Source organism: Scomber japonicus, chromosome 9, assembly GCF_027409825.1.
Source record: "Scomber japonicus isolate fScoJap1 chromosome 9, fScoJap1.pri, whole genome shotgun sequence".
In the NCBI taxonomy this organism is placed as follows: Eukaryota; Metazoa; Chordata; class Actinopteri; order Scombriformes; family Scombridae; genus Scomber; species Scomber japonicus.
In genome coordinates, this window is record NC_070586.1 from 15,913,356 (window position 1) to 15,926,641 (window position 13,286).

At 38.4% G+C, this 13,286-nt stretch overlaps 1 protein-coding gene across 3 annotated transcripts in view; it reads left to right on the top strand.

Moving 5' to 3' along the window:
- rasgrf2b (Ras protein-specific guanine nucleotide-releasing factor 2b) overlaps positions 1–5,892 on the top strand; it is a 47,763-nt gene extending 41,871 nt beyond the window's left edge. For all 3 annotated transcript variants that reach the window (XM_053325119.1, XM_053325120.1, XM_053325121.1), the window contains 9 exons: positions 1,967–2,079; positions 2,467–2,527; positions 3,096–3,199; positions 4,011–4,095; positions 4,195–4,392; positions 4,864–4,943; positions 5,047–5,164; positions 5,252–5,320; positions 5,800–5,892. In XM_053325119.1, coding sequence (XP_053181094.1) covers positions 1,967–2,079; positions 2,467–2,527; positions 3,096–3,199; positions 4,011–4,095; positions 4,195–4,392; positions 4,864–4,943; positions 5,047–5,164; positions 5,252–5,320; positions 5,800–5,892 — 921 coding nt within the window. The remainder of the gene's footprint in view (positions 1–1,966; positions 2,080–2,466; positions 2,528–3,095; positions 3,200–4,010; positions 4,096–4,194; positions 4,393–4,863; positions 4,944–5,046; positions 5,165–5,251; positions 5,321–5,799) is intronic.
- The last annotated feature ends 7,394 nt before the right edge of the window (positions 5,893–13,286 follow it).

A 13,286-nucleotide genomic window follows, 5' to 3' on the forward strand; every position in this document is an offset into this window, starting at 1 on the left:
AGGACAGGTCCGCGAGCTGCGCTCTGATAATGGGACTAACTTTGTGGGTGCAGAACGTGAGTTAAAAACAGCTATTGCGCAGTGGAACCAGGTACAGGTGCATGATGTGTTACTCCAAAAGGGCATTAAGTGGACATTCAACCCCCCTGCAGGATCACATCATGGAGGAGTGTGGGAAAGGCTTATTAGATCGGTGAGGAAAGTTCTGAACTCCACTCTCAAAGCACAACGTTTGGATGAGGAGGGACTCCACACAGTTCTTTGTGAAGTGGAAGCCATTGTCAACAGCAGGCCCATCACCAAGGCCTCCACCGATCCCAACGACCTGGAAGCACTGACGCCGAACCATCTGCTACTGCTTAAAAACCAGCCTTCATTTCCACCTGGAGAGTTCCAAGCAGCCGACCTGTACACACAGAGAAGATGGAGGCAAGTCCAGTATGTATCTGATTTGTTCTGGAAGCGCTGGACAAAGGAGTACCTGCCTCTGTTACAGGAACGACAGAGATGGACTGGAGTCCAGAGGAATCTTGTTGCAGGAGATCTGGTCTTGCTTATGGACAGTACCGCACCACGTAATTCTTGGATTATGGGACGTGTCATGCAAACTTTTCCGGATCGCAAGGGATTTGTGCGTCAAATTCGGATCAAGACGAGAACTAGTTGCCTTGACAGACCAATATCCAAGGTGTGTTTGTTGCTGGAGAAGGAGGAGGCAGCATGAGGACGTTGCTGACCTCTATATGGACTTTGTTTTCCTGACCTGATCTGGACTTCGCGCTAATCGGTCATAGACCAGAAGAAGGAATATCTTTAATGACTTATTCATGAACTTGAGCAATTTATTGGACATTTTTTTGCATTTTTTCTGAAATTGATATGACGATTTATTATGTCTCTTTTTGTGTTATGAAATATGAATTATTATGTGGGACCTAATAATTAGGGGCTGGTGTGTAAGAGACATAGATGAAGATAGCAGCACGGTGTATTGAGTGTGTGTGTGTGGAGTGAGTGGGTGGTCCTCATGGAGTAGGCGTGTGTGCGTGCGGAGGTGTGTGTGCGTAAAGGTGGGCACTCACCGGTGTTCCAGATGAGGAAGAGAGAGAGAGAGTCGTTTTTGGGGAGAAGCCATAATTTTTGTTGACCGCTTTTTCACCGTTCAGTTATCACCCCTTTTTTATCAGTTTAACCCGCTGGTTTCAGTTATTCATTCATCCATCCCTGTTGTGTTGTTTATGCACAATAAATGCACCGTTTGAATACTTTAAGAGGCTGTTATCATAATTTAGTAGCGCGTCACAAATTGACTTATCTGAGGACCCAACCTACTCTCCGCGGCCAAAGGTTTATGTGTGCCGCAATAATTATATATCAGTGATTGATGATTGGTCATGTGGGGAAACGAGAGAAAGTCATTATTGGAGAGACAGGAATACATAATGGAATCATTTGGCCAATATTTTAGTGTAAAATATATGTGTGAAATTCTGGTCTGTGTTAGTGTTGTACTTCTATTTTGGTTGCCACACTGATGAAGTAAAATTATATAAATTTGTCGAGTGAAGAGTTTTTCCATTTTAGCTAGATATCCCTTTCATATCTTTAGTTGTAGGCAATTGCAGACAGTGTTGCAAATGAACTAGCAGGACTGACTGATAGCAATGCTGAACTTTTGTTGCATTCATTTGATATCTTAGTACCTTTATTTTGCTGGATTTGTATTCTTATGTTGCTATTTTATGCATTTTTATCCAATATTTTCTCAATTCATTTTCCAAATATATTACATACATACTGTATACTGATATTGCGACATAATTTAAAACATTTATACTGGCCTCTATTTCTGTATAAGGGTAAAGATCTGGTTTGAAGTTTAAGATTAGAATAAAATGTAGGTCAAGATTAAGGTAACTCAAGTATAGAAGTTTATATTGGTATATGTGCGTGTTTGTATGTTTAGGATTTTGAGATGAATGGGGAGCTGAAGATGTCAGTGATCTGTCTCCTGGAGGAAGTGCTCAGAGATCCAGACCTTCTGCCTCAGGAGAGAAAAGCTACTGCCAACATATTAAGGTACAGCATACACACACACACACACACACACACACACACACACACACACACACACACACACACACACACACACACACACACACACACACACACACACACACACACACACACACACACACACACACACACACACACACACACACACACACACACACACACCTGTTTTGTCATACCATGGGGACACATGTAAAAACAACCTCCCTTTAGGGACACCACTTTCTGAGTTGACAGTGGCTTTCATTTTCATCCCTTTGAAACTTGCACAGCAACATGTGAACATTTGACTAGAACACTGAATGTCACTTAAAGATTTCTTCCCATAATAATATCCTGCATTTAGCTTTTAATTATTACAAAACCTTCATGCTATTCTATTTTATTCCCTAGTGCCCTTTCTCAAGATGATCAGGATGATGCCCAGCTGAGGATAGAGGACATCTTACAGATGGTGAGAAAATTGCATGATTTTTTATGTTAGTGGATCAAGCAGCAGTAAACTGCAATATGAAGGCATACCTTTTGCTGAGTGACCTAAACTTCTTGTTGTTGGAGACTAGTGGGGTGATACAGCTTTCACTTTTATTTGAATATTAATGTGGTGCTCTATGAGATGAGCATTTTTAATGAAACCAGCCTCCCTAAAGCACTTACACACTAATATACACATCCCCCAAACAAACACTTTACCAGTTCTCATAAAACAATCAGGAGTCATGAGTGTCGTTAATTGTCTTGGCTTAATTGTGAGTATTGCACTCAGATATACTCCATAGCCTTTGTAATATGTGAAAAGCCTTGGTTAGTACATGCTCTCCTATCCTCCAGGCAGAAGGGATAAATACACCGTTTCCCGACTGTGGCAGTCTCTAGGGGACTGTCAGCTGTCATACAACATAATCATCACAGCCAGTCTGTCTATTAGATATTTATATCTTCTTGTTATTTGTGTTTATTTGATTTTGTGTTTGTTTATGGCTGGACTGTGCCTCTGTTTGTCTCGGTATGTGTGTGTTTAGGCGGACTGTCCAAAGGCGGAGTGTTTTGAGTCTCTCTCAGCGATGGAGCTGGCTGAACAAATCACTCTGCTGGATCACATTGTCTTCAGGAGCATTCCTTATGAGTCAGTCCTCTCATAATTCTCTTGCACTGTGAGCTGCATCAGGCCAAACAAAACTTCATCAACTTTGTGGATTCTGTGTGTGATGAGTCACTGTAGTTTGACTCAAACTCAAGGTGCTTTTAGAGGGACCCTCACCAAGGAAAACTGAGGCATTGCATTTGCACTTCATAACTCCAATTTTTTGTGTTTGAAAAGATGAGGGTTTTATTTTCATATGATACTGGCTAGTTATGTTGTAAACTGCGACTACAGTAATGGTAAAAATGACTCATGTGTAGTCATTTAATTATTGGAAATTAGGTGATTTGCCCCAGTTTCCCCTATTGTTAGTTAATTTAACATACTTTTTTTTTTAAAAAGCATCCTTAGATTATGCTTTTTGTAGCTGTAAATGTGTTCTATTTAATGAAACATACATTACATACAGCAGAATAAATCACTTTACTGCCATCTTGAGAATTTGTTCTCAATTAACAATTAAGGAATGCAGCTAGGTCTTAGAAGCAATGCTGTTTATTAGTTTCTCAAGTGTTTATATTCTGGCTATATACAAGATTTTCATACTAAAATATATTATCCACACTTTGTTCAGTTCTTGATTGAGCAAAGTATTTCACGGCAGCTGTCGTTCTGTACTTGTGGTGATTTTTTGGTTGAAGAAATCTCTTTCCACCCCTGCTGCATCACAGGTTTTAGCTAAAATAAAGTTACATATCTTGTGAGATTACTGTGCTACATTTCATTATGACTGATTGGATCTTGTTCCTGGCTGGCTTGGATGTATCACATATCTTTATCCTCCCCCTGTAAGAGAGTTCCTGGGCCAGGGCTGGATGAAGGTTGATAAGACAGAAAGGACACCATACATTATGAAAACAAGTCAACACTTCAATGATGTAAGCTCTTAAAATGTCTTCAAGCTCTTTTTTTGTTTTGGGACTTCTCTGTAAATATCCTATAACATTTTTATTTTCTCTGTTCTCTTCTATGTAAAGATGAGTAATCTGGTGGCATCACAGATTATGACCCATACCGATGTGGGCTCGAGGGCCAACTCCATAGAAAAGTGGGTGGCAGTAGCTGATATCTGCCGCTGCCTCAACAACTACAACGGTGTACTGGAGATCACATCTGCACTCAATCGCAGTGCCATCTATCGTTTAAAGAAGACCTGGGCTAAAATCAGCAAACAGGTATCCTCCATCTTCTTGTGGTTAAAATCTAAAAAGTATATAGAAAGCATAACACATCTAAGTGCTGGGTATCAATACAAAGTTTTATAGTTTACCTTCAGATTATTAGAGGAAACTACTTCTGTCTCTGTAATGTTTTAAATGTGTGTACCCTGGGAGAATGGATATCATTAGAGAGTTCAAAGCAATGCAGAAAGGCATTTACCTGTAATCTTCAGTTTCTGCCCTTTGCTTAATTCTGATGAACACTAAATCGATTAAACCCATAACCATCCAATCACCAGACAGTGTGTCTCTATACCGAGCCACGCTAGCAATTTGAGACTGAAGCAAATTGATTTAGTCATTTTGTCATGATTCTGTCTTCTATTGAGAGCAAGTGGTCCTGAGATTAATGCACCAGTCTGATTTGTTCTCTGTATTTTAGAGTAAGTAGTGTTTTCTGATTTTAAATATGTATTGTGTGTCCAGAGTAAAGCTCTGATGGATAAACTGCAGAAAACCGTGTCCTCTGAGGGAAGGTTCAAAAATCTGAGGGAGACCCTGAAAAAGTAAGACTTTTCAGATGTGATATTATTGTGCGTGTCATATTAAAGGTGTGTGCAAATTTGTTTGTTGTTTTGTTTATGTGGCTTACTGCTTTTCTCTCTATAGCTGCAACCCTCCATGTGTGCCATACCTGGGAATGTACCTGACAGACCTGGCCTTTATTGAGGAGGGAACGCCCAATTTTACAGAGGAAGGTCTTGTCAACTTCTCCAAAATGAGGATGGTACGCACACACATGCATCAAAATGTAGAATGTGCTGTTTATCTGTCCACTGTACTGATATCAATTTAAAATACACATTTTCCTCAGATTTCCCACATCATCAGAGAGATCAGACAGTTCCAACAGACGCCTTACAGAATAGAGCATCAAGCCAAGGTACTATTTTCTGTAGTGGTCTTGGCTGTTGTTGTGAAAGATTTATTGAAACACAATTTCACATATTGTTGTCCTTTGGGTAAAGTTTAAATATGTTTCTGAATGCCAAAACCATGACCTTATAAAAAACAGCTTAAATGTTCAGTTCTCTGCTTTTCCTACACGATATTCATCTTTTAAACACCCACAGGGTATCAATTTAACCCTCACAGCGATCAGCCAGATTTATCAGAGAACTTTAAGAATAAGATTAAGATGATAATGAGCTGTAAATTCAATATGATTTTTTTTCATAGTCATTTTGGTTTATTTCCTCCTGAAACTCCCAAGACCATAATAAGCAGAGTAATATTTGTCACGTTGCTCTGTTAGACTGTAAAACATGTTAAACACTGAAAATAACTAAATGTAGATTAACCTGTGTATATATAGGTTGCTGATGTGAATGTAATATATCCTCCATTAATCTTTCTGTCAAGGTGACCCAGTACCTTCTGGACAAAACTCTGATCATGGATGAAGACACACTCTATGATCTCTCTCTGAAGATTGAGCCCAGGCTTCCTGCCTGAGTGACAGCTCTTTGTGGCCAATGGGAGCCTGCCAAACCTGGACCCCCCCCCCAAGGGCAAAAAGCCCACGCAATCTCAATCAAATAATCAATCAAGAGGGAATCGAGACGTTTTGAGAGAGACGTGGAAGCAGAAATAAGATGGAGACTGATTGACAAGACAGAAAGATCTTGAGAGTCAAGTTTGGGAGGGGTTAAACAAGCAACTGGTGGAGTGTGAAAAGATGACAAGGTGAACTGATTGTCTTCAAGGAGAACTACAAGAAAAGGCTGTGGTTGCATTGTATGAGGGTTTTGAGGAAATTACATGTTGCTGTATGTGCTCATCATTTCTCAGTCAGAGAATGTGGTGTCCATGACATCAAACTTCCTTAGACAGCCTGAGAGTGCAGGAAAGACTGAAAGCATGAAGCGAATGGATACAATGCAGTGGATATAACAGAGATGTAGCATATACAGATTGTGTGACAGAGAGAGTTTGAGTTGGTGTCTCTGTGCTGTTGTCTGTGTTCTGTTGCTTGTGCATTTCCGTGCCATGTCCTGGAGCAAGAGCCCCAAAAATGCTATCTGTCTCGATGGTCAATGCATAAACTTGCATGATTTCAGTTTAGGATGTAACTGTCTAAATGGCCTTCAACCTGACCCTCAGCTTAGCATGCCTCACTCTTACCAGAGTGACTCTCTAAGCCACTATGCATCCTCAGTGGGCTGGGTATGGCAAAATGCCTTTAAGCCTTCACAAACAATGAAGAAAGACAAAAATTAAACATTTAAAGATCATATAAAATGGGAAATCTAATATTTTAAGATAGAGAATTAATACTCTATTTGTCTACAGATGGTCTCTACCTAATAGACAGCTCTCTTTTTTAAAAAGTATCCATATGAATGATAAAGTTAAAACCTTATTGGTGCCTTCCAGTAGTGTAGGTCAAATCCCCACATTTTGCCAACCCACAAACATAAAGTTGAAGTTTTATATATAGAAAATTCTGCAGTTTTAAACTGTTTTAATATTTACTTTAAAAATTACATTGTAGTTCTACTCATTCAACTTCCATTTTTTCAGAAAATAGGTAATGTAGGCTAAAACGTAGCATGTTAGTGTAACCACAGTAAAGGCATTGCAGCAACTGATCATCAGCAAATATCTCCCTCTAGTGTTTAAACATTGTTATAACCTCTGCTGCCAGAAGCTTTTGCAACGTCTGTGTGCAGTTTGATTTTTTGGCTTTGACAAACCGTCAGATACTGATGTGTGTAGTCAGTTCCCAGTGTGTAACTTAGATGTAGGCTGGGACAGTTTTTGCACTCTCTGAGATGTAGCTTCGCTTGAGTGACAGTATGACCGTTCTTTACAATGCTATTTATTTCATCAGATACTGTATTTATGTTTTTTTGTATATAGTGACTCCACACATATCATATGGTTGGTTGCTGAAAAGAAATATTTTGAATTGTTATGCTGTGAATATCAATTTAACTGTTTTTGTCTCTCTTGCTCTTTATGTTGAATTCTAGTTTTGCATCCCAGGCTCTTGTATTGCGAGAAAAATGTTTAAACTTTATTCTAAAAAAAAAAAAGTCTCTTGAAGGTTTAAAAAAATGTAGCATTTGTATAATCAGAAATTGTTTTCCGTATTGCTGATATGATGAACATAGATGTCCTGCATGCACACAACAGCTGCATGTTGTGCATGTTTGACTGGACGCTCCCTGTACCTTCTCCCTCTGCTTCTCTATAGTGCTTTTGTCTCTGTAGCTGTCGACCGGCTCTGTTACAAGGCATAACAACAATATTTTGTCCATCAATTTTGGTACGTTTGTCTATTAGTTTACCTCACAAAGTCAGGAATAGTCTTGAGGCTATGTCATCTGCAAAACAACCTGTTATGCATTACAGACCTGCCAACACTACTGTTTTTGTGGGTTTATCCCATATTTCAAGACCATCTCTTATCACCCTCCCATTTTGTTGTTTCTCCCTGGAAACTAATTTAATTTGCATTGACATCAAACTTTATTATGAATAATCATCATACACAAATCCATAAGTTGTGTATGTTTGTCTGGCGTTACCCAAGTTGCTAGAACAGATACTGGCAGGTATGTGCTGTAGCAGTATTGGAGGTCATCTTCAGAAAACTTTTCCTCATCGAATAATAATATTATTTCATGGAAATGTTTTCAGGTTTTGCTTTTGAAAAAACTTTGTTTATAACCACGTCTGTAATTCTGAGTGCCAGTTTTACTTACTGGTTTGAGAATACAATACAGAATGCTATTTTTGTTTGTATTATAATTTTATTTTTGTGTGTTTGTGTGTTTATTTATTTGTTTGCATTTTTCACTTGTAGGTGCAGGGGAAATAAATTCAACATGCCTTATGTGTCAGCGTGTTTTTTTGGATTGTGTGTTATGCTTTATAGCAGTGACATTGAAAATGAAAATCTGTGGTTAGAAATATCTGGTTAATAAAACAGTGCACAACAGCAGTCAAGCACTGGTCATACATACTGTATGTTTACAGAGAAAACAATACTGTATATGATCAGAGCCCCAAACAAGAAAGCCAATGCATAACAGCTTATGTAACTCATCTTAATTTAACTAAAAGGCCTTGGATATTTATGCCTGAAATCCAAGTTTATATAGATAATGCATGTTTCCAAAGTGCAATACACTAAATTTAGGTATACATATTATTCCCATATTTAGGACAGTCCACATAATAAGCTAGTTGTACATATGAGATTTTCTTTTAGTCAGGTGCTAGAACTGCACTTAAAATAATGAATAATTAAAGAGTGATGCAGGAGATTTTGCAGACACAGGTACAGGCATGGCGGCTGTGGTTCAGGAGGTAAAGCAGTTGTCCACCAATTGGAACTTTGACAGTTCAATTCCCGGCTCCTCCAGTCCACAAGTTGATGTGTCCTTGGGCAAGATACTTGACCCCAAATTGCTCCCGTTGCTGTGCCATCGGTGTGTGAATGGGTGAAAGAGTCATGTAGTGTAAAAGTGCTTTGAGTAGCCATAATGACTAGAAAGGCTATATAAGTACAGTCCATTTACATTTAAAAATGTAATGGAAGTAAACCTCCATCCTTTGTTGTCATTTAGATAATATGTGTTCACTCACTGAAAAAATATATATAGTATTTTTTTATAGTGTGCTCATCAACAAACTGCAGGACTGTCCCCAGCAACTGAAATAAGAGTTTCAATTTGAACTTATATTAAAGCTATTCTTCAGGTTATATGGCCATGCTGACAGCAGAATACGACATCATAGGTCTTGTGCTTTGAAAGGACAACAATAGCCCATGTCTATTCTTTAAAAATTACATTATCCAACCACATATCGTTTGGCTTATAAGACATTGTTATTATTAAATTCTCCTTGGGCCTCAGACCAGATAGATAATGACATATTGATGTAACCTAGGAAATAAAAACACAATGTGCCAAGAATGCTAAAATATATCCTTAATAGATATACAGGCTTCAAACAACCTTGCTTAAGACTGAAAGTCTACATCCTTCACAAATTTTCTCCGGCCATTATTAGCTGCTGTTTAACTTATTCACTGAATCAAAGGGTGCTGTGTAAGACTTTTAAAAACCTCTGTCTGAAAGTCCTGACTTTAAATAACACTAATCATTTTGCACAGGTTTTCATCTGGTGTGACTTTGCACTGAGGTTGTCCTGCCATCTTATGGTCATTTATGACATTGCCTCTTTCTGCATCAGTGAAATTACTTACTGTAAACCTGCTGCCTGTGTCACTTCTTTTGTCAGTCTGTCTTAAAACTGACACAATAGTCATCAAAAAGTGTAGAAATGCATGGATGTTGTATTCTATGCAGCCCCCTTGTGGTCCAAAAAGGAGGTGCTGAAACTTACACACACATACAATAAATAATCAACCTTTTGAAAAAAACATTCACGAGCAAGGAACACATCACCAACGAGATATGTTTTAACAGATTTATTGACAGAATTTGAATGAATTGTGTATTCTTGATGCGGAGTGATTCTTGATACGGTGATTCTTGCAGTAGGGGCTGGCTCAATTTGCGGCAGCGGCATCTTCCGCGGCATTTCGTGCGGCACCCAGAGATGCCGCAGAAAGTGCCGCTGGCTGCCGCCGGCAGCGGCATCTTCCGCGGCATTTCTTGCGGCACCCAGAGATGCCGCAGAAAGTGCCGCTAGTAGGCACTTTCCGTGGCATTTTTTGCGGCATTTTCTGCGGCATTTCTTGCGGCACCCACAGATGCCGCGGCTAGATGTCGCTAGTAGGCACTTTAGTAGGCACTTTCCGTGGCATTTTTTGCGGCACTTTCCGTGGCATTTTTTGCAGCACCCAGAGATGCCGCGGCTGCTGGGTGCAATTATGTGATACGGCATGCCGCTGTGTGCCGGGGGATAATGCTTGTGTCACCATGTGCTGGAGCATGGAGGAACACGTAGGGGGACGGGGCAGATGATAATAGCCTAAGTGCGGGATAGGCTATTAGTTTGAATTTCGGGGAAACCTGAGGAAGTATTTAGCAATGATATCCAAATTATAGCCTACTACAATTTGTCCAGATAAACCATCAACCACGAAACATCTCAAAATTATAGCCAAACAGATTAATAGATTTGTTCTGCTGTTTATTTATTATTATTTTTAATAATTCTCTTCATTTCTGCCCTGTTCCTAACTTTAAGCATACGTAATTTTGATGAATTCAACCCTTGAAATTACATTTTTATGGTTTCAATTAATAGCCTTGCAATGTTTTCCATAAAAATTTATTAACAAAAAGAAACAAACACAACAATTGAACAAGGTTGTGTGTGTGTGTGTGTGTGTGTGTGTGTGTGTGTGTGTGTGTGTGTGAGTGAGAGAGAGAGAGAGAGAGAGAGAGAGAGAGAGAGAGAGAGAGAGAGAGAGAGAGAGAGAGAGAGAGAGAGAGAGAGAGAGAGAGAGAGAGAGAGAGAGAGAGAGAGAGAGAGAGAGAGAGAGAGAGAGAGAGAGAGAGAGCTATATGCACACATCCACTACTTACTGAATTTCAGCCTGCTCCTGGTTTCCCATCCTACATTATTGGACAAACGGATTAATCCAGGTGTGTCTGACCTCAACTTTTGGTCAGACACACCTGGATTAATCCGTTTGTAGGACGGGAAACCAGGAGCAGGCTGAAATTCAGTAAGTAGTGGATGTGTGCATAAAGCACATTAATCTTCAAATCTAGCCCACACTTTCAAGTCCATTTTATCTATCAATTCTTGATTGAAAGTGTCATATTCGGTCTTTTTTCCAAACACAAATGTGAGGTGTTCTGCTGGAGAACATTCGTCGTAGTCCTCGTTCCACACTTTCAGTTCCTCCAGCAGGTCCTTTTTTTCTTTGTTGTCCATTGAAAGAACCGCTGGCAGTTTCAATTGTCCTTCAAAGGATCTCTTTTTGCACCAGTCTGCAGCTGCCACAACATCGCGGAGAAACACATTTTGCTGCAGTGAAGGTCATTCTCAAATAGGGTTAAAATTTTGAATTTTTTAATTGCACACCATTAACCAATAGAGCCTAGTTCATAACTTGTACGTAATAAGGAGGACCTGTAAGGTGTTGCTGAGGTGATGAATATCTCAATTTCCAATAAGTTACCATTGTGATCTTTTTCCGGATAAGCAACAGCAGATAGATGTATGGATTTCATCTACCAATTTTGTATTTGTTTAGATCCACTTTTACAATATACAATAATGGATCTGGCAAAATGTTTAGATATCTGTGACATTTAATATTTTTGATATATGGTGTCTCTAAATGTGCTGTATGGCTTCCCCCAATCAGCACTCACTACTGATCAAGTTAAGTGGGCTATAACATAAACCTGTAATACAAAATTACTTTTTCATTTCACAATAAGATGCAGCAGTACTTTCTGAGAGCCAATATGTAAAGCTCTTTTGTTAGGTGCAGAAATAGTAACTTGTTACCTCTTCCTCTGTGTCTGCTGTTATCATATCTTCAGCACTGGAAAATAAAAAAGAAATTATATAGGTTAAGTGTATTGATGCAAAACCACTTTATGCCACAACTAGCGCCATAAATTATTTACTGGCACAAATTTGGCATCTACACCCACACTGCAAATAAGTTGTGTACCTTTGCTCTTCCCAGGTAGTTGAGCACTCCTGAAGCACTTTTTCAGCTCGATATCGGCACATGTTGCTGCTTGTTTGCAACCACCGGATCAAAACCTAAAAACCAAATAACAATAAATAGAGTGAAGTCACGTTTTCATTATGCTGTAGTTGTGGTATTATTTTAATTGTCAAAAGCCCATTGACACTCATGGCTCCTACAGGCATATGTCATCAGTCACTCACTATTCTATCTTTTTATATTTATCTATTTATATCATGTACATGTAATTTCTTGAAGAGTTGACAGAGTTGTTGATTGGACTGAGTGGTTCTATTTGTCTAGGTATGTCCATGAGAATGTAAGTACTGTGGATAAACTTTGAGAATAAGCAGTGGTTGGAGAAACATGCTTGTTATATTGCAGTATGTTAATATTAGCATGTGCATGCCATGTCCTCCTTTGTTAAGTTATGCGGTCCTATAAATCAGACAGTATTATTCTCTTGTCCCAGAATTTCCTTTGTATGACTGTAGAAATTGTTATTAATCTGTAGAGTTCCAGATTGTGTAGCATTCATTGCCAATTCAAATTAAGAATTGGGAGGCATTAATTATTACAGTGTAATAGGGTATTTGTTAGTGTTGGCTTTGGCTATTCAATATAAGATGAAAAAAAATCTCTGTATAATTGCTGCAAGACACTTATAGAATAGTAATGGCGCCGTGTTATTTTGCGTCCCATTAACCTGGTGTTTATCTTTCTATGAGTAAACAAAACGGATATTGGTGTTATGTAATAGGTCATTAATATATATATATATATATATATATATATATATATATATATATATATATATATATATATATATATATATATATATATATATATATATATATATATATATATATATATATATATATATATATATATATATATATATATATATATATATATATATTTGAGTTATTGTGGCTGTTTAAGCTACACGCTGCATACTATGCAAAGCCTTTCATTTGAAAAGCTGAAAACGTAACAAGCTTGTTATAAGCTAGTGCCTAACTACTTTGGTGAGAGGGGGAGGGGGCCTTGCTAGAAGTTTTAAATTTGCCTACTTAATTGTCAAATTACTTGAGTGGAAATAGCAGACGCTTTAAATTATACAACTAAAATCAAGGCACACATTTGACTAAATTGATTATGACTTACCTATGTTTCTCCAGTCGTCAATGTCTCTTTAGGGATTTGAAAT